This window comes from Drosophila sulfurigaster, chromosome 2R (genome assembly GCF_023558435.1).
Source record: "Drosophila sulfurigaster albostrigata strain 15112-1811.04 chromosome 2R, ASM2355843v2, whole genome shotgun sequence".
Classification (NCBI taxonomy): Eukaryota; Metazoa; Arthropoda; class Insecta; order Diptera; family Drosophilidae; genus Drosophila; species Drosophila sulfurigaster.
The window spans coordinates 23,550-46,347 of NC_084882.1; the positions used below are offsets into that span (position 1 = coordinate 23,550).

A 22,798-nucleotide genomic window follows, 5' to 3' on the forward strand; every position below is an offset into this window, starting at 1 on the left:
CAAAAATGAAAGAAATAAAGAAAAATAAAATGATGAAAAACAAGCTAAAACCGCAACATCACAAGGCATTGCATTTATGGTAAAAGCACAAGAAAACTTTCCGGTAGGTAAATGTGGATTTATACTTGATTCCGGTGCAACCGATCATCTGATAAATGATGAGTCGCTGTACATCGATAGCGTGGAATTGGTGCCGCCGCTTAAGATCGCTGTCGCCAAGCAAGCCGAATATATTTACGCTTCTAAGCGTGGCATTGTGCGCTTGCGTAATGATCACGAAATGACGCTGGAGTATGTGCTGTTTTCCGAGCAGGCTGCTGGAAACCTGATGTCGGTGAAGCGCCTACGGGAGGCTGGAATGTCAATCAAATTTGACAAGAATGGAATAACCATTTCCAAGAATGGATTGACAGTGGTCAAGAATTCAGGTATGTTTAACAATATATCAATTGTTCAGTTTCAAGCATATAATATAGATGCGAAACATAAAAATAATTTTTCGGTTATGGCATGAGAGGTTTTTCATATAAGCAATGACAAGTTATTAGAAATGCTACGAAATAATATATTTAGTGATAACAGTTTTTTTAATAATGTAGACCAACGTATGAAATTTGCGTGTTTAAATGCAAGGTTACCGTTTAACAATTGAAAGATAAAACCTATATTAAAAGACCCTTAATTGTTGTGCACTCAGATATTTATGGACCCATTACTCCAGTTACATTAAAGGATAAAAAATTACTTATTAATCTTTGTTGATCAGTTTACACACTATTGTGTACGTTACTTTATTAATCGAATTCCTATGAGATGTGGCATGACGACCCAGGATCCCCAGTGTGTGTGCTTGGCATTGTAATCTCCTGCTGCTATGAAGTGGTCTCCTAGTGAGTTGAAAAACTGCATAAACTCATCTTCAGCTATAGCGAAGCGAGGGGGCAGTATACGGCGGCTAGTGTAAGTTGGTTGCCAGTATTTAATTTTATATTTATAGATGTGGCCTGTAGGTAGTTTTTAGCAAATTTGTTATGATAGTAATGCTTAATACGGCTTCTGATTAGAATTCCAGTCCCCATGTGCTTTACCGTCTGGATGATTTGTTCCGTAGAAAGTATATCCTCGTAGTTGAAAGTTGTATTTGTTTGTAAGGTGTGTTTCTGAAAGCAGCATTACGTCGATTTGATTGTCGAGTAGGAATTGAGCTAACTCAAGTTTATGCTGTGAAACGCCGTTAGCGTTCCACGTAGAGATCCGTAGGGGAGTCATTATTTGGATTGTTGTGTAACCAGCATTTGAATCAATAGATTTTGGTTTCGCATTAAATCTTGCATAGTTGTGCGCATAAATGACATAAATTCTGTTAGGCTTTGTTGTAAGCTGCATATCATAGCTTCGAAGTTGCTTTTTGGCTGCTCCGGCGATTGATGCTGCTGAGTCATGTTCGATTCTTGGTATGCTGATTGCAGAAATTAACTTTTTGGGGCAGGGGTAGCCGGTTCTGATTTTAAAGCGCTTGCGTATGTCACACTTTTTTCAGAGTTAATAGGTCCTAGTGAGAATCTGGCTGCAGTCGAGAAGAAGACTTCAGGGTTTGATCTGGAGACTTTCAATGTTTTATTTTGGGTGCGGGCGGTAATTTCTTTCTGATGGATGCGGCTTTTCAGATCCATATAAACTGGGCAACCTCTATAGTTAGCAGTGTGATTGCCACCGCAGTTGCCGCACTTTTTCGAGTTGCAGTCATCTTTACTCGCTGGACAGTGTGCGGAGTCATCAAGCTCTCCACAAACTACACACACCGGGCGCAGTTTACAGTATGACCTTGTATGACCATATTCTTGGCAGTTCGCACATTGTACCGACCATTGCGTTTGTGCGGTTCCTCAACTGTAATTCGGCGGTGCAGCAGGAACTGAAGATTATATATGGGGTGCTCTTCGTATTTCTTCAGGGGTCTATTTTCTGGCTCGAGCTCAACCTTAAAGAGTGGCTGCGGCTTTCTATCCCTGTTAAGGATATTGAAGACTGTCTTTGCGTTCTCTTGTAGTGCCTTTGTTATCTCTGCAGGCGTTACTTCGGATTCTATACCCTTAAGTACGACTTGCAAACCCTTGCTGCTTTTAAGCTGATACGTGTAAAAGTTCTTTCTATTATCGGTAAGATATTTCGATAGTACTCTGTAATTGTCTTCAGACTTCATTTGAACTTTTATTTCGTGAATGTTGCCCTTTACAAGGGGTATTATGTGGAAGTTATCCTTGCCAATAAGCTCTATAATTTTGTTGACGAGAACATTGGAACTTTTTTCTCGTATATAAATAGGCGGAGGCTTTGGCTTCCTTTTCTCGACTTCAGTAGATTCGGCCGCCTCAACCTCATAGGCGTCTGCCAAGATTTTGAATCGGTTCGAGTTCATGTCCGTTTCTATTGCAGCTAGGCTAGCATTGCCACGGGTTTTTTTGCGTTGAGAATTTAGAGGGCTCATCTTCCTTTTAATTTGAATGTAGCGATCCATACCAGTCTGCTCAGCCGGCTTAATAAGTTCATTGTTTTGTTCTGTTTTTCAGGCAGCGCAGCGACAGACGTAGTAATGTTTGCGCTAATAGCTGATGATGTCGTTAAACGCGCTGTCGATACAGTTGCGGTTGTTGTTGTTGTTGTTACAGTTGACGTTGTCAGCGAAATTGCGGTGCTGGTTACTGCGCTCTTAGGCTGCAGAGACGTCGATGGAAGTGAGGGAGAGCATGAGCGCGCTCTATTGCTCTCTACGTTTAAGAGGTCGATCGAGTTGGGGTAATTGACCGCACTTGATCAGAGCTTGCATTATTTTCGGTCGCTTTAAAAGAGAAGTACGCGTTGTTTCTTCGTTGTGAGAGCCGTCTCGTCTTGCTCACGGTGACGTTGTGCACGAGTGTCGTTTTGACTCATTGCAATCGAGATTGATTAGTTAGAGTTTTAATTGTTATGATTTATATTAATTAATTAATCAATCAATATAAACATTAGCGATTTCATCGCAAAGAGCGTCTTTTCGCGTTTTGTAGATTTTTTTTTTTAAATCAGTCACTGCACTTATGTTATTTTATTGAATATTTTTTCCCGGAGCACAATAAATACACGTCTGCATGCGACGACAGTTATATAGCATTTTTGCTTAAAACATAAATTCTTTTGTGTAATTATTGGAATTATAAATTAAATATTACAACAGGTTATGGGCCCAGTCCATGCCTTATAAACAATTAAGTTTTATAAACAATTCATATATAAAAAAGTCCTATTTTAGTTTCTTGAAAATTTATAATTGTTGTAAAATTGCGACTTCTTGTGAAATTAAAATAAGTTGAGTTCCGCGTGTGTATACCCATACTTGTACAACTGCATATATATGCACAGTAAAATGGATAGGGCAAAACGTAATATACAGCCATTCAATGGCGAGAAGTACTCAATTTGGAAATTTAGAATTAAGGCTTTATTAACTGAACTAAACGTACTTAGGGTCATTGACGAAGACATACCTGCCCAAGTGGATGAGCAATGGAAGGAAGCAGAGCGTTGTGCAAAAGTACGTTAATAGAGTACCTTAGTGATTCTTTTTGAACTTTGCTGCAAGCGATATAACTGCGCGCAAAATTCTTGGGAATTTGACGCTGTATATGAGCGAAAAAGTCTGGCAGGTGGCAGTTCGAAAACGTTTGCTTTCTCTTAAGCTATCTAGTGAAATGTCCCTATTATCCCATTTTACTATTTTTGATGATTTAATAAGTGAGTTGTTGCCGCAGGTGCAAAAATAGAAGAGATGGATAAAGTGTCTCATTTGTTGATGACTTTGCCTTCTGCTTAAGATGGTGTTATTACAGCCATAGAGACATTATCGGAGGATAAATTAACATTAGCGTTTGTTAAGAATAGATTGCTGGATCAGGAAATTAAAATTAACAATGAACATAATGACACTAGCATGAAAGTTTTAAGTACGATTACACAAAATAATGACTACAGCAATAAAGACAATTCATCTAAAAATCGTATAACTAAATATAAGAAGACATTTAAGGGAATTTCAAGAATAGGGTTAGATGTCACCACTGTGACAAAGAGGACACATTAAAAGGATTGCTACCACTATAAAAAGAATTCAAAAATGAAAGAAATAAAGAAAATAAAAATGATGAAAAACAAGCTAAAACCGCAACATCACAAGGCATTGCATTTATGGTAAAAGCACAAGAAAACTTTCCGGTAGGTAAATGTGGATTTATACTTGATTCCGGTGCAAGCGATCATCTGATAAATGATGAGTCGCTGTACATCGATAGCGTGGAATTGGTGCCGCCGCTTAAGATCGCTGTCGCCAAGCAAGCCGAATATATTTACGCTTCTAAGCGTGGCATTGTGCGCTTGCGTAATGATCACGAAATGACGCTGGAGTATGTGCTGTTTTCCGAGCAGGCTGCTGGAAACCTGATGTCGGTGAAGCGCCTACAGGAGGCTGGAATGTCAATCAAATTTGACAAGAATGGAATAACCATTTCCAAGAATGGATTGACAGTGGTCAAGAATTCAGGTATGTTTAACAATATATCAATTGTTCAGTTTCAAGCATATAATATAGATGCGAAACATAAAAATAATTTTTCGGTTATGGCATGAGAGGTTTTTCATATAAGCAATGACAAGTTATTAGAAATGCTACGAAATAATATATTTAGTGATAACAGTTTTTTTAATAATGTAGACCAACGTATGAAATTTGCGTGTTTAAATGCAAGGTTACCGTTTAACAATTGAAAGATAAAACCTATATTAAAAGACCCTTAATTGTTGTGCACTCAGATATTTATGGACCCATTACTCCAGTTACATTAAAGGATAAAAAAATTACTTATTAATCTTTGTTGATCAGTTTACACACTATTGTGTACGTTACTTTATTAATCGAATTCTTATGAGATGTGGCATAATAAAAAGCCCAATTTAAAATATTCGAGAGTGTTTGATGCAACTGTATATGTGAAAAATAAAATCAAAAAGGAAAGTTCGATGATAAATCAAGCAAAGCTTTTTAGTGGGCTATGAAGCAATTGTTTTTTTTTTTTAAACTGTGGGATGCTGCTAATACAAAATTTCCCGTTGAAAGAGATGTGGTTGTCGATGAAACCAATATGGATAATTCTGGAGCTGTTAAATTTGAAACAGCATTCCTGAAAGATAGTAAGAAAAGTACAAATAAAATTTCCCGAATGAAAGTAAGGAAGTTACAGTAACGAAATTCCCGAATGAAAGTAAGGAATACGAAAACAATCAAATTCCTTAAAGATAGTAAGGAAAGTACAAATAAAAATTCCCGAATGAAAGTAAGGAAATTACAGAAACGAAATTCCCGAATGAAAGTAAGGATTACGACAACATAAAAATTCATGAATGATAGTAAGGAAACGAATGAACATTTTCTGAATGAAAGTAAGGGATCTTACATCCCGAATGAGAGTAGGGAGAATGAAAGAGCTGAATACTTAGATGAAACTGGATCTGTTAAGAATCCAATTGGAACTGATGATATTGAAATAACGAGTAGAGGAAGTGTAAGATTGAAAACCAAGACCAGTCTTAATATGAATCTCGATAAACCAATTAAACGAAGAAAACCAAGGCTGTATTAGTACAGTAAATAATCCTTCATGTCACAAACTAGCCAAACATATTGATATCAAATATAATTTTGCCAGTGAACAAATTGAAAGTAACACTATTTGTTTTGAGTATATTTCCACAGAGAATCAACTTGCCGATATCTTCACAAAGCCATTGCCCGCCTCGAAGTGAATTGGGATTACTACGAGATGACTAATCCACTGTTTGCTGATGCTGAAGTTTTTTTGTTCTTATATATTTAAATTTAATTAATCTCATTGAAATACTTTTGTTCTCTTAAGCATTAAGTTACTGAAATTTGAAATGTAAACATATGTATGTATTTATAAGAGTGATCTGAACGGGTTTTTCTGGGTTTTCCCCGTATCCTTGCAGCAAATGCTGGATCACATATGTAACTATTTCCAGAATGCACACCACCCACACTAAGTACATAACAAATTACTAATGAATGTATTATGATAAGTTTATTATTTATAGATGTTATTTCTGAGGGGCGTGTTGGAATACCACGATTCCTATTCAGAAATACAATTTAGTATATATACTTTTAAGGCTTTAATTAATACGTAGCCTTCGGTCACACTGACCGCTCCTCTTCTCTTTTATTGTTCAATCGTCAAGGAGACAAGTTGTGTGGTGCTGGTGTGGCGATACAAATAAAAAGAAACTTAAAACATAAATTTTTTTGTGTAAATTTTGGAATTATAAATTAAATATTACAACAAAATGTAAAACGATTCTTTCAAAAAATGTTTTTGATAATGTATTAAACAAAGCGCTATATATTTAAATAAATTATTTTTTTTTATTTTTTATATGGATAATAACATTAAAATAAAATATATTTTCTTAATTAGGAAATTCCGTAGCCTGGAAGTATGCAATTGAATTTAAGTTTTAAAATGTTATTTTGTAATATTTTACGGCTTTAACGTATAGTTTTTGCTCTTGTTTAATAATTTTTTTCTTTCTAGCAGTACAGCCTTTGACTTACAAGATCAACTACTGTGCGCTGCTAATAAATGTATCTGTGATTCTGTGGAGTGTAACTTGTGAGTCTAGGCCAGTCGAGGCAATTTTAAAGGTGAATGTTTTTAACCAAACTGTTAACAATTAAATAGTGGTGAACACTTTCGCCCGTTTTTTGCCTGATTTACGGCATTGCTCAATGTTGCAGTTGCAGTTAAATTTTTTTTTCATAGAACGTCGCAGTCGGACGTGTTTTTTTTTCTTCCCTATAAAAATTTTTGATTTTCATACACTTTAATATTTGTTAACAGTCAATTTAACATTAATTTACTCTCTTACTTGTGTTTAACTACTGATTGTTAAATCGTTAATACCTGTATTAATTATGTACATACATATATTATTTTAATTTTCACGGTAATAGCAGGTTTCACTGGAAATCTGCTATTCCTGTTATGTAAATATTAGTCATAAAATTTTCTTATTGTCTTAAGACAGATTGTAAATAAAAAATTAAACGAAAAAAAAAAAATTTTCACGAAAATATAACAACAAACTGTGTGGTGAAACTTTGGTTTGCTTTGTTTGCAAAACAATATTTCTGTTTTCGTTGCTGCTGCTTTTTGTTTTCATTTGCTATTCTTGCGCGCTCAACGCTATTACAAAAGTTAACTCTCCCTCTCTTGGTGTTGTTGTTGGCTATCTTGTGCAGTGTAGCCAACTCTTCTGGTCATAAAAAAGCTAAAGTAACATATGATAAAAGCTAAAAACCGCCAGAAAATTAGGATGATAGTCAAAATATAAAGTTACGTTAGTAACTTGATTTATTTATTAAGTATTTTTGAGTAGTAAATTTCGTCAATCATGTTCTAATCTGGTGCACTTTGTTCTATAAAGATATGTATGTATGTATATAGCACCGTCATCCTGAAAATTGTTCGCGCACAACAATCCCAAATGGTCAATGGGTCTGACCAATGAATGCGTACGGAACAAACGTTATTTTGTTCGTCTGTGAAAACGGAGATGACGAAGACTTATGGTTAGTGCATTAGTGCTGGATTTGCAATATTTTTAAAAGCATTTTTGATCATCGGCTGCATCTAGAGTTCACCAATCCTTAAACACGGGATCTTGTAACCATCGCGGTTTCTGTTTATAAATCTTGGTCAGTTTAACTGTCACACACAATCATTTTGGAAATTGTGAAATACCCGGATGGTCATGATATAAAACTAGTAAAAATCGATAAAAATGTAAAGATCTTTTGGCATATCAAAGTTTTTTACCATTGCAATGCAAAAATACTGGAAGTTATTAAGGTGCGGCTTCGTAAAACATAAAATTACAAGAAGGCACCAGATGTTTTTAAAAAATTAAAGTTCCGTTCAGTTTTGTTTTGAAAATAGCGATAATTCCCGCTAGCCGCTAGTTTTCAATTTATCCCGCTTTTTGCTTTTGAAAACCGACAGATCACTAGCTAAATTGGCAACGCTGATCTTGTGTCTCGCTCGGCCCGCGCTCTCTCAGTGATTGTGCTTTATAACTCGTGCTCTCAACGCTGTTTAGAATGGTGACTCACCACCATTGGTGACTCTCCCCTCTTGGTGTTGTAGTTGGGTATCGACTATCTTGCGTCTCGTTCGACCGGCGCTTACTTTTTGTGCTTTGTGCTATTTGTAAGTACAGATCATTTTAGTTTGCAATTCATTTACCTATCATACTTTGTTAATATTTCTTATTTTTGTTTTTGTTTGGTTTAACTAACTTTGTTTTAGCAATATGTTAGTCTGCTATAACAAAAAAATGGTGCCAAAATGGGTAGGGACCCCGAACGCGATATCGCTGGGTTTATACGGCAAACTGATTTTAAAGATGTATTGGTGGGCTTTAAAAACTCTCTGATAGCTTCTCCGCATTGGATTCTGGTTTTAAGAAGCTCCTGTAGATGTTTCAAGCTTATCCGTACTATCTGCTGGCGAATTAATGTAATGTTAGTTCACCCTCTCCACAACTCGCGGTAGCTCAACACCATGACATTACGTCATTAAGTATGGAATCGTCTGCTACTGCAGTGTCGCAGTGCAGTTTGGTGACGGATGGGATGGAGACGGTTGAAGAAATTCAACCATCACAAACCTCTGTTGAGATCATTCTTCAACGATTTAAGAATCGCCTACAGTTCCAGTTTTAGTTGTCCACAACACGGTTCAGTTGCGGTGCCACCGCTTAAGCAGATTGTTGTCTCAAGGCTTGCCCCTGATACGACTTCTGATTATGTTTGGGCTTATATTAAGTCCAAACTTCAAGCCAGTGTTAGGGTGGACAAATTTAATTAATTGAGCATAAGTGTATCGAAAGGCTTATACTCATGAGTGTGAGTATCAAGAAAGGCCCGACACTTATTGTGCAAGTGCCGCGGCATACTCGGCAATTTGCGATCGGTGATTCTATGCACTCGGGTAAAGCCGGTGCCGGTGGTTTTTGGTAAGTGTATCCGATATACTTGGTAAAAAATTATGAGTGGACCGGCACGATTGTATGTATGTACATACATATATATGTATGTTTGTTGAGATGCAAGAATTGCCGTCGGCTTTTTGTATTGTTCTTGTTATTGCTGATGCGCTCTTGCACTCATTTTATTTCTCGAAAATTTAAATTCGAAAACTATTTTTTTGGCTTTGTCTAGTGTATTTATTTGATGACTTATATAATTAATAAAAAATAATTTTAAAGAATTTGTATATGTTGAAAAGGAACAAAAACAAGTAAAAATCCACCTAATCGGTTTTATTAAGTGTAATTTATCTGTTTTATGAGTTTTTGGGTTTTTTACATTCATCAATAACCGGAAAATCAGACATCTTATTACCTGTTTATAACACTATTGTGAATGGTAAGGGTATTTTGCATATTTGTACAATTTCCATAAATTTCAAGAAAAACCATCTGATATTTTCTTTGATCATTTGTAAAAGTAAAAACACGCAAAAATCACTCACAAAGCAAAAGTCATAAAATCTAACCGCGGGCCGCGACACACAAGCATCAATAGGGGTAGGGGAAAAACACCCGAGTGTTTGATCAAATACTCGAGTGCCTAAAATGATCGGGTGCCGAATAGGCAAGTGCAAGAAAGGCCTGAGTATGACAATGACTCATACTCGCAGCACAAAAATTTATGGGTGTGAGTTGAGTGTCGAAATTTGCCACCCTTGACGATGTCCATTAGACATCCATCTTGTGTCAGCGACTCTGGTGATTTTAATAGGAGCCTTCTTATGTATAAATTTAAATGAAATATATAAAATTAAATAGGATAATATTTAAATAAAATTGTATAAATTGTTTTTTACTACAAACTACTAGGACAAGTACGAACAACAAACAACAACAAATTTTAGTATAGTTAATATTAAAACAAACACAATAGTAATCCCTTACAGATGTTAAAACACATATTTATACGTTAAAACATATTTACGAAAATACCTCATCACTATTAATGCATTTATATAGTTCTCTATAGGCAATTTGCCTACTTGAACTCTTACAGAACCAAGCGTACGTTTCATTTATAAGAAATTCAAGTGCTTCCGGTTAAACCACCTTGCAAGCTGCATTGACAGACAATTGCACTGAGTGGCACACACATTTAACAAGAATCAACGACGGCACGTTATCCTTTAATAATGTATAAACGGGAATTTTAAGACGAGACAGCTCATCCAGGAGGCACTTGGTAATGTTGAGAGCGTCTCCACTTTCAATTGAAACAAGTGAAAGGAACGTCGATTGAATTTTCTCGCATTGAGCGCTGTAATATATTATAGCAACCCCTGAAAACACAAAAATTTAAATATATTTGGCTACATTAACGACTGTTACTTACCTAGAAGCTTGGTAATACTTATATCGGTAGACTCACCAATTAGCAGACTGAACTTTTCGTTGCCCGGGTCAAGACCCAGATCTTCATTAAAGTGCACAGACACTACATTTTTAATAAGGTTAGTGCACTTGGTTCTGTGCAATTTAACCTTCTTGGCGTCAAAATGTGTCTTTAGCAATTTACTTAGGTGACCAACCGGCTCAATAGCACAATACTGGGCTATAAACATAGCTATCGCAGCTTCTTGGCGACAAGTTTCTGATGCTTTGACCGGCTCGAAACTAATTTAATTTCGTTTTACTAAACTTGACGTATTTGCACATGTTTTTTTTTGTCGTCATATGCGCTCTTAATTGGTCAATTTTACAGTTTTACTGCATTTGCAGTATTTGCAATAAGCTTTGTGAATGTCCGAATTATGTCGGCTAATCCAATCTTTAAAATCGGGCTGCAGTAGCCATCAATCCCGAAACTTGTGCTTATATATTTCTTTTGGCATTTTGAATTTAACACAGATTTTGTAATTGCTCGTTCAGTACCAAAACAGAGAGTGCAAGTAAACGGTAAATAGAGTTGTATTTCGATTAATTTTTACCAAGCTTTCGATATAAGTATGGCAACCGCGAAAAGTTGCCACCTGTTTCATATTTTACAGCTGATAATAAATTTAAATTTGAGCGCGAAACTATTTAAAAAAAAAACAATATTAAATTAAAAAAAAGACAGATTTCCGGATGAAAAATCCAAAAAAAAAGGACAGTTTTCATGTGGATGATTTTCAATTTTTTCCGGATAAAGCGTTAAAAACAGGACAGATCTGTCCGGAAAAAGGACATCACTGCTAATAGTAACAAGAATTCTTCTATGCCTGTCAGTTTAAAAACTAACATCCTCTTTACTTCTTGGATATAAAAATGTTAAAGGTCATTGCAATAAACTTACTGACCTATATTTAAATAGTATATCTTTTCCTTTCAATGTCATTGCCTTTACTGAAACATGGTTAAAGAATGACATTCTTGATACTGAAATTATTCCTAGTAGATTTTCTTTATATATCGTAATCGCAAGCTACGCCGTGGTGTTGAAGTTTTAATTGCAGTAGATGCTCAATTTGCTTCAGAATTGATAGATCACACTTCTAATATTGAGCCAGTGTCTGTAAAATTATCCTTTGGTAGTTTTAACATTTTTATTTCTTGTTCGTTTATCCCCCCTGCTTCAGATGAGCTCTGTATTCAGCTCATTTTTCTATAACTAATAACATTTCTAACAAGCTTTCTGATCGTGATTACGTGTGTGTGTACGATCCGCACGCAAGGAACTGGCGGAATCCCCATGCCAACATGCGTTCAGATACTGGAGACGGAAGGATCGAATTAGGCATGGAAACGGAGTCGTCGAGGGACCGAACTTACCTGAAGCTGGAACGGTGGAACGTGCGATTCGATGGCGCTGATTCCACTCACGCTGTGGAGGATTTTGTTTTCCGCATCGAGTTCTTGCAAAGACAATATCAATGCCCATGGAAAGAAGTGCTGCGCGGCTTCCATGTACTGTTGGAGGGCAGAGCCAGGGAATGGTACTGGATGTATGTGAGGCACTTCAGAGTGGACAGCTGGACTCAGTTGCGTCAAGCAATGCTGGATCGGTTTCGGGGCTACCAAACCGAGGATGACCTCATGCAAGACCTGCTACAAAGGGAACAGCAGTCTAGCAAAGGCGTAGATGATTACATCCACCACATGGTGCGGCTAGCTTCTCGTTTCCAGAAGCCTCTCCGAGACCGTGAACTGGTAAAAATAATAAAGCGCGGGTTAAAGAAAGGCTTGGCAAGATATGTATATGCTATGGATATACTTACGGTGGACGAGTTGCGCCAAGAATGTATCGACGTGGAGCGATACATGAATCGACGAGGACGCTCATCGCAGGGACAACAAACTTGGTATCCGTTGGAGTCAAACCGGCAGTTTATGAGGTTGAAGTCCCACCTCAGCGCGACGAGAGTCCATCCCAGGAAGTGGAGGAGGTAGCAGCGAAGACCCGCGAGACGAGTGCTGGAATTGCAGGCAACCTAGTCACAGTTTATAGCTATTTGCAAAACAAAACTGGACTGTATTTCCGTGTATTTTATGTTTTACTACGAGCAGTAGCATTGCATGGTAAAAACATTGCTTTAGGTGCGGCAAGCCTGACACCTGCTTGGTTGCAAGCCCGAATTGGTCTAATGCGTCAATTGTTCGGGAAACACCTGGGCGAACGCGATGAAGCCGGGGCAGACGAGTACGGAGGCGAGAACCGACCAGAAACCGGAGTGGCGTGCCAACAGGAACAAGGAGAGGATAAGACTGCGAATGGAGAACATAGGTTTAGTAGAATTACAACTAGGTTAAGGAGATATATCGCGGATGAAGAAGGAACACATTAGTGAAAGTAAAAGGAAGCTTACCATATGAAGAACGTGTTCGGGCATACATGTCGGCCCGAAATAAAATTTTTGGTGAGCGGCAGTGTGAAGGAATGACACTGGTCACGAAACGCGTTGTGAAGGCACGCGCTCGTTTTCGTCGGCAAAGGTTAACGAGGAGACAAGTCGTGGAAGCAGTTCGGAGAGTGGAGAATACCGATTTGTAGACGTTATTATCGGTGGACAGGCTTTAAAAAGCCTTCTGGACTCCGGCGCATCCGTTAGCCTGCTGGGGCGAGAGTGCCGAGAGCTGGTCAGTAAGATGGACTAGAATGTTCAGCCGTACGCGTCCATAGCCACCACTGCTGCAGAAGCCAGCCGACCGATCCTAGGACAAGTCAATCTGCCAGTGTCATAAGGCGACAAGTCGGAGCAAATCGATTTCTTTATGTGCCCCGATTTAAAACAGGAAATCTATTTGGGCATCGACCACCAAGAGTCACCCCGAGATGTGTCAGAATTAGTCACTGTTGAAGTGGATTATTCCCGAGGTGAGGATGTTGTCGAGTCTGATCCGGAAATGTGAAACTTCTTACTGTATAATCTTAATATTTTATGGTTCCTCATAGCCTAATTAAGTGGATCTCCTCATACTTTTCCAACAGAATACAGAATGTTTATTATAATGGCTTTGTATCTAAATGTGTCCAAGTTACTTCTGGTGTGGCCCAGGCTAGTCATTTAGGTCCTCTATTGTTCACCTTGTTCATAAATGATCTTCCTTTTGTTATAGAGCACTGCCGTGTACGCTGATGACGTTAAGATTTGCCTGACATTTAACGATAGTCTTGCGAGCTCTCTGTTGCAATGTGATCTAATTGTCTAGAATCTTTATGAAGGGTAAATATGTTACATCTTAATTGAAATAAATGTAAGCTTATGACCTTCTTCCCAGGTATAAAACTTTGTTTTATATGATAGTCCTCTAGAACAGATTGACTCTGTGTATGACTTAGGGGTTCTACTTGATGCAAAACTAAAATTTGATAAACATATTCTGTCTGTATGTTTGTATGTAGGGCCATGGGTGTACTGTGGTTCAACAATTCCTACACTACTAAAACTTTGTACGTCTCACTGGTTCGTCCTATCATTGAGTACGGATTTCCTGTCTGGAATCCCCAGTATAGGGTTTATCAAGATAGGATTGAGTCGGTGCAGAAACAATTTTTGATATTTGCACTTCGGAGTTTAAATTAAAACAATAATATTAGATTACCACCTTATCGCAGAAGTCTTTTATTACTAAACCTTCGTTTAGGTACTGTTTTCATAAAGAGACTAAGTAATGGTGAAATAGACTCTTTGGAGCTGTTAAATCAAATTAGTTTGCTTGGTATCGCTGGGCCACTTGATGACACTGCCACTAGTACGTCAACGTCCAAATAAAAAATATTGCAATTTGCAGCAATCAAACCGATGCATACTTACATATATAGTTCTCTGCCATTAAGCATAAAGCGCACTTGTTGCGTGGCCAGCAATCACACCCAGGCAGCATTGATCTCGACGAACAGCAGCAGCAGATACCTTAGAGGAAGCAGCAGACACCATGAAGCAATCTTCAGCCATTACACGGAGTAATCCATTACTCATCAGCCATTAAACACATGCTGGCGGCGCTATGGGGCGGCTAGTGCATGTGAGTTTTGAAGACAGCTGTCATGGCACGTCTGCCATGCGTAAAAAAGCACTCTAGTAACTAAAGCTCTTTTTGTGCTTTTGTTCCAATTGAGCTTTCAGTGCTAAACGTACACTGACATACACTGAAGCAAGACCAAGGTTAAAGCGAAAAATGGCATCTGATCTGATCGAAAAAACTGAAGATTCAATGCCACAGTTGTTGCATGCATCTTCTGCATTGGCCAAAAAATTGAAAAAAATTGAACGACACTGTTCTGCAAAAAGTATTGAATAGAGAAAATATAGCTGGCATAGCGAACCAATTTAAGCAGAATGAGATGACATCAATAAATCCTGAAAATGCTTTAGCCTTTTTAGTAGAGAACAATCTAACTAAACGAATATAAAAGCCCTAAGTAAGCTGCATGGATGCCATATTTATCCCTCTTATTCAGAAGTGTAATGAAATAAGAATGCGGACCAGAACAATATAAAATAATTTATTCTGAATCTAAAGTTGAAGTATCGCTGCAGAATTTATTAAATCATTTTGCTGACCGCATATTTGAAATACATAAAAATGTAATTTCTCAACCAAAAAATATTAGTGAAACATAAAGAATATGACTTTAATTGATGGCACAGTTTTAATGTGTTAACTGGTACAAATTCATGCCAATCCTACCCATTATGTGCTGCTAAGCCAAATAGACTTTGAAAGGCGAAAAATATTGAGTCAATAATCTTTCAGATGTACACTGATAGCCATAATATGGCCATAATAAGTCCTTCTTCTAATAAATGTTAAAAGTAGCATACAGAATGTAGATAAATAAATGGCGAGTCACAGGCTCAGACAAGGATGAGTTTGCTTTACGGAAAAAAAGTATTCAACTGAGATTATGGGATGAAATGGGTCTGAACGTAGACAACACTAAGCACTAAGCAATAGTAATGATGGAAATATTAAGTGTTAAAAAAATCATGAAAATACGAAATCCTGTTTTTTATGCCCGCTACCCATAGGGTCTACCCATAGGGTAGAAGGAAATGTATGTAACAGGTAGAAGGAGGCATCTCCGGCCCTATAAAATATATATATTCTTGTTCAGCATTAATAGCCGAGACGATCTAGCTATGTCCGTCTGTCCGTATGATCTCAGAGACTATAAAAGATAGAGCTATAATTTTTTTTTTCAACAGCAATTGTTATGTTTGCACGCAGATCAATAAATTCGAATAATACGCCTAATTCAAGCTACAGCTGTGAATTTTTGAATATACAATAATAACTATAGTATTATTGATTTCTGAAAATTGCGATCAGATAAAAATTGTGGAAGTTATTAAAGAAATACTGTGTATGGGCAAAAACGTCTACTTACTAGGGCTGTTAGTTGCTTTGGCCGACAATCTGGTATATTGTTCCGTCTATGGTATATTTTGAATGTGGTTCTATACCGATATAACAAATATACCGTTTGGGATATTTTTAGTATATTTGTATTTCCGTATAATTTGAAAAAATACCGCAATATTTAGCTTTTATTCAAAATGGGCAGCGGGTATCTCACAGTCGAGCACACTCGACTGTAACTTTCTTACTTGTTGTATTTAACACAAAAAATATTAAATATAGATATAAATGTAGATATACATTTTTAAGTAATATTTTAAATATTATAATTTTTTTTTTGTTTATAAAAAAGTATTTTTAAAACGATATTTTTTAAAATCTTCGACATCCCTAATTTTCATACTTTTTTTTAAATAGAGAATATCATTGACACGATATTTAAAAAAAAATGTAGACATCTTACATTACATATTGGAACTCTATGTGTTCGATTCATTGCGCGCGTAACTTGCAACTTATCGATTATTGTAACACTACCCGATTGTAACGATACCTTAACGATGTCAGTCGCAAATAAAATTTCGTACATAGCAGACGTGCGCGGTGCTTTTGTGTATGAAAGTTAAGAAGCAACACTTCCAAACATTAAACGAACAGCCCTCGCATGCGAGGTCCGGCAACTTATTAAGCGACCCGCGCGCATAAGTCTCATGTGCCGCAATGCTTACTTAAGCACCGTTATCCTTAGCAAGCAACGACGGATTTGTAGGAGGAGCCAGTACTTTTCCACTTGTACTGTGTAGCTGTAGAGGTTTATTTTATAAGAATTCAGTTTTGTTCTACACAGCAGCCTTGTCTGATGAATAAATGCTCCGGCACTTGTCGTTATATCGATCGATTAATTATTTGAAAACTTCACTGAGCCACAAGGCCAATGATTAAAGGGGATTAGTTTCCTCCACCATAATTCGTCACCCAGGATCAAGGATTCCCAGCGGACACCTATTTGGCAACACTGGAGCTGATAATCTTAATAACTTGTATACGAAAAGTTGGACTTGTTAACGAACAATGGACGCGACCGAAAGTAAATTTTTAATACGATTAAAAATGAATTCCCTATACCAAATTGAAAAACTTGAAGAAAAGAATTACGATTCTTGGTGCATTCACATGCGGTGTGTTTTGGTACATGCGGAATTGTGGCAGCTGGCATCGGGTGCTCTGAAGCTCGAGGATGCTAGTGCAGAATTTGATTGGCATGGCAAAGACAGTAAGGCTTTAGCCATGATCACACTAAGTGTGAAAATATCACAGTTAAGTTACATAATGAACTGTACAATGACATTTGCTGCTTGGACAAAACTTAAAGAAGTGCATCTGCCTAGTGGACCAGTACGGAAGGTCGCACTGTACAAGATGTTGTTGGTACTTAAGATGTCAGAATGTGGAGATGTCAATGGATACTTGCAGACATTTGGAGAAGTTCTTGATCAACTTTCAGGAGTTGGGATACAGATTGGTGACGAGCTACGAGCAATCATTCTGCTTTCCAGTCTTCCAAGAAATTATGAGAATTTCGTGGTGGCGATCGAAACTCGCGATGACTTGCCAAGTTATGAAATTCTATGCATAAAAGTGAGGGAAGAAGTAGAGCGCAAAGCGCAGGCAGAATCGCAAAGCAACGACGAAAAGGCATTCACCGTTACAAATAAAAACAACGGTATAAAGAGGAATTCGGCAAAAAACGTAGTTTGCTTTAAGTGTGGCAAGCGTGGTCACAAGAAAGCACAATGTCGAAGTGAATGCGTACAAAAGGAAACGAAGGAAAGAACGAACAAAGAAGACAATAAAAATTGTAGTTTGCTATGTGCAGCTGACGCTCATTTTTTTCGAACGATCAAAGTGGTGCGTAGACAGCGGAGCAACAAACCATATGTGTTGCGAAAAGAGCATGTTTACAAAGTTGGAAGAGCACTCCGGGAGGATAGGTCTAGCTGGTGACGGTTTCCTAGTTGCGAAAGGAATAGGTCAAGTAAAGTTGAAGGCAGATCGATATACGATTGTTATGAACAACCTATTGTATGTGCCAGAGATGAAGCGAAATTTCATGTCGGTTAGTCAAACAGTGGCTAATGGCAATGTAGTGCATTTCGGTGAACATCAGGCGAAGATCATACAGAACGGAGAGTGCATCTTGCTCGTAAAGAAAGTTGGCAGCTTATACGTTTTTAAAGGCAAAACAAGCAAGTGTTTTTGTGCTGCTAATAATGATGGATCTTTATGGACCAAGCGGTACGGTCATCTCAACTATCGTAGCTTGAAGGATCTAGAGAAAAACAACATGGTGCGCGGACTGGAAGGAACAAGCTTCACATCCAATGGGTCATGTGAAACATGCATGTTGAGTAAAATACACACTCAGAAGTACCCTAAGTCATCTGAACAGAGGGCGAGCGAAGTATTGGAACTAGTTCACAATGATGTTTGCGGGTCATTCGATACACAATCGATACGCACAGGGCAAGTGCGAAAAGAGGGACGTGGCAATCGATACTTATATGACGTTCATCGATGACAAGTCACGGCGCATATTTGTCTACTTATCGAAAAAGGTTCAAAGACGAAGTGTTCACGAAGTTCGTTGAATTCAAACAACTTGTTGAACGGCAAACTGGCAAGAATATAAAATGCATTCGCAGCGACAACGGCCGCGAGTATGTAAACAAAGTTTTTGACGAGTACTTGAAGGCGAATGGCATAGCACGGCAACTGACGGTGCCGTACACACCGCAGCAGAACGGAGTTGCGGAGAGGGCAAATCGGACATTAGTTGAGATGTCACGATGCTTGCTGGTACAATCTGGAATGAAGATTTCACTGTGGGGAGAGGCAGTAAACTAGCGTCACCAACTAGCGCACTGAAGAACATGACGCCAATGGAAGCGTGGAATGGTAAAAAGCCTTCAATTTCTCATTTGAAAGTTTTTGGTTCTTTTGCAGTAGCTTTAGAGAAAGGCCACAGAAAAAATAAGTTCGACGCTAAGGGCAAGGAATACCACATGGTGGGTTATTCCAGGACTGCCAAAGCATACAGGCTTTACGACCCAAGCACAGGGCAAGTGGTCGAAAAGAGGGACGTGCTGTTTAGCGAACTTGGCGATACTGAGCAGAATCGAAAGGCTTCGATTATATTTGATATGCCAATGGGCATTCAAGGATCCGAGGATCAGATCGCTAATGGCGATGGTGTAGACGAGTTCCTCAGCGCAGAGAAAGACTTGCGTGTAGGTCCTGGACGGCCAAGGATAGTTCGCACGGGCATGCGTGGACGACCTCGTAAGCAATTTTATCTACTTGGAGCTGCGACTGCTGGCGAGATCCCCATCCTCTTAGAGGAGGCGATTGGAGGAGCTAATGCATCGCTTTGGCGTGAGGCCATGGATAAAGAGCACAAGTCACTGTTGGTAAACGAAACCTGGGAAGCGGCGGATTTGCCAAAAGGGCAGCAAACGATCAACTATAAATGGGTGTATACCGTCAAAAGAGGACCAAGTGGCGAAGTAGAGCGCTACAAAGCAAGGCTGGTGGCAAAAGGTTGCTCACAGCAGTATAGCGTTAATTATAACGAGACATTTTGGCCTGTTTGTAGATTAGAGAGTATGCGGATTGTTTTACCGCTGGCTGCAGAGTTAAAGTTGCATTTACATCAGACGTACCTCAACAGCACTTTAACGTATACAGTTTACATGAAAAGACCTGAAGGATACCCCGGTCAATGCGATTCCAAGCAAGTTTTACGTCTAAAGAAGGCCATATATGGCTTAAAACAATCTGAAAGGGAGTGGATGGATGGAGTCTGGATGGAGTCTTAACAGGAATTGGTTTCATCTCATGTAGCAACGAACCATGTCTATACAAGAAGAATAACGGAGAACATCTAACGTTAATATTGGTGTACGTAGATGATCTGATTATTGCATGCTAGAGTATAGATGAGTTGAAAGCAATCAAGACTGTTGATGCCAGATGACTGCAGGTGTGACCACTCAGGCCAGCTGACAGTGTGGTCGCGATCGCAAGTTATCGATAGCGACAAAGCTGGTATACTGTGCGTGTGACCGTGTCATACGCGCAGCCACACTGTTCCTGGTTTCCCCTAGAGATGGTCACCCTGCATTTTTTAGTGCTTTTTTCTATTCCGCCTTTTTCTCTACTGTTCAAATTTTCTCAAGCACATGTGAAAGTATATTTTCAAGTGTTCCAATAAAAGTTATAAAAAGTACTACAAGTTCTACAGAAAAAAAGTGAAAATGTTTTTATTTCGACGAACAAGCATCCCCCCTACAATCAAAGACCAAGATCTCAGAGGCGTTCGAGTGTGTGGACAAGGGTCCATTGCATCAATTTCTTGGGATGGAGATCGGCAGAAAAGGTGAATTAGGCGAAATCACCCTAAGTCAGACGCAGTATATTCAGGAGTTGCTAAAGCTACATGGAATAGAGAGCTGCAGGTCGACAGCAACGCCTTTACAGGCTGGGCACCAGGTAGCTTGCGATAGTAAGGACTGTCGTAGAGTGGATACCAAGGAGTATCAATCAATCATCGGTGAGCTGATGTGGATTGCATTGACTACAAGGCCGGCTATTTTGCATTCTGTAGCAAAGTTGGCGCAACGCAATCAGGATCCACATAGCGAACTCATGGCAGGTGTTAATCACGTTTCAACATGCAAGGACTAAGCATATTGATATTCGCCACCACTTCGTAAGAGACGTCGTTAAGGAAGGGCATGTAACTTTGAAATACGTTTCTACATTTTTGATGATTGCATTTGACATTTTAACCGAGAATCTGCAGAAACTCAAACTTACAGAATTTACTAATAAAATGAATTTGAAGTATATATTTGTAAACGTGCTCGCAATGAGGAAGGGTATTGAAACTCTATGTGTTCGATTCATTGCGCGCGTAACTTGCAGCTTATCGATTATTGTAACCCTACCCGATTGTAACGATACCTTAACGATGTCAGTCGCAAATAAAATTTCGTACATAGCAGACGTGCTCGGCGATCTTTTTGTCTTTCTATACATACACACGCACACAGCCAAGCGTAACTTCTACATTACATACGAGGGCTGTCTGATAAATAACCGACCTCAAGGTGAAGCTAGCGGCACATTTGAAAAAAAAAGTTTCTTCTTCAAATTGTGCACATTATAATAGCTACTCGCCAAAATTTCAGAAATTTATCTTGCGCAATTATCTGTTGACAGTCGTTTTTGTGAGTCTATTTCGGTGATTTCCCCAAAATCGAAAAAATTCAATATCAAGCTATGATTAAATTTTTATTTTTGAAAGGCAATCACAAATCAAAGATGAGTTGGACTCTATGTATGGTGACTCTGCACCATCGTTTACCACCGTAAAATTTTGGGCAGCTGAATTTAAACGTGGTCGCAGGAGCTTGGAAGATGATGAACGTCCTGGTAGTCCAAAAACTGTAATTACTAAAGATCATCAATAGGTACTAGACGACCGACAGATTAAAGTTAGGGAAATAGCTGAGATTATGAAAATGTCAAAAAAACATGTTTGTCACATATTAAACATAGATTTGGACATGAGAAAGCTGTCCGCGCTGTCTAAACAGTGGATTGAAAAGGGGGAACCGGCCCCAAAAAAACCTAAAGCTATGTATTCGGCTGGGAAAGTAATGGCGAGTGTTTTTTGGGACAGCCATTGAATTAATTTTATCGACTATCTTGAAAAAGGAAAAACTATAACAGGGGCATACTACGCATCATTATTGGGCAATCTAAAGGAAGAAATTTCGAAAAATCGGCCACATTTGCAAAACAAGAAAGTCTTGTTCCACCAAGACAAAGCACCATCTCACATCTCAACAGTCGCCATGGCGAAAATCCACGAATTGCGGTTCGAACTGCTTGACCATCCACCTTATTCACCGGATCTAGCACCAAGCGGTTTTTTGTTTCCTCAACGTAAAACTGCGCTCGGCGGAAAGAGATTTTCGTCAAATGAGGAGGCAATCTCTTTCATGAACTCGTATTTTGCAGACAAAGACGCCAAGTACTATTTGGAAGGGTTGCAGATGGGAGCATCGCTGGGAGTAGTGTGTGGAGTTACAAGGAGACTACGTAGAAAAAAAAAAAATTTTGAAAAAGTCGCGTGCATCATGGTCGGTTATTTATCAGACAGCCCTGGTATATTCAATTTTGTTAAAAATTGCATAAGAAAGTATGCACTTCGCACATTTTTTCTCAATCAGATTAAACACACATATCTAGCGATGGGATGATTAATCATATGATACACATTAATCGATTAATCTGTTTCAATTAGCGATTTAATTGTATGGAAAAATAGGTTTCGATTAATTGAATCATTAATCGATTATACTACAAAATATTCGCGACACTATAATCCGAGAAAAAGTTGAAATATTGCAAATATACTACTAATAGCTTCAGAATTTAAAGCTGAGCTATATGATATATTGTATTGTATTGTTTCCTTATTGGCACTTCGGTACCGGGCAGAGCGTCTTTTTTCTATGGCTGATGCTACTTCTACAGAAAAGAGAAGTAGGTTAACTACTTCGCGTGAAATTATTATTTCTTAATTCAGTATTGAATAAATAAATTATATATTTGTTTATTATTCATCTAGCAGTTGCATTACATTCACAAGTACAAAAAAAACAAGAAACAATAGGCTGAATTTTAAGGTACAGTGTTGATATAGTTTTACATGAATTGGTGGGTTAATTTGGAGGCGCTTTTGGAGCCTTGT

At 38.2% G+C, this 22,798-nt stretch overlaps 2 protein-coding genes across 2 annotated transcripts; both read right to left on the reverse strand.

Annotated features, from left to right (window-relative positions):
- Positions 1-10,236: 10,236 nt before the first annotated feature.
- On the reverse strand, positions 10,237-11,155 carry LOC133839553 (uncharacterized). The gene is made up of 2 exons (XM_062271157.1): positions 10,529-11,155; positions 10,237-10,475 (listed from the first exon to the last, which is right to left on the reverse strand). Exons 1-2 carry the CDS (start codon positions 10,755-10,757, stop codon positions 10,237-10,239), a joined length of 468 nt encoding a protein of 155 aa, XP_062127141.1. The 5' UTR covers positions 10,758-11,155.
- A 1,088-nt stretch (positions 11,156-12,243) lies between these two features.
- Positions 12,244-12,896, reverse strand: LOC133839554 (uncharacterized). Its single transcript, XM_062271158.1, has 3 exons — positions 12,793-12,896; positions 12,393-12,588; positions 12,244-12,321 (listed from the first exon to the last, which is right to left on the reverse strand). Exons 1-3 carry the CDS (start codon positions 12,894-12,896, stop codon positions 12,283-12,285), a joined length of 339 nt encoding a protein of 112 aa, XP_062127142.1. The 3' UTR covers positions 12,244-12,282.
- Positions 12,897-22,798: the final 9,902 nt, after the last annotated feature.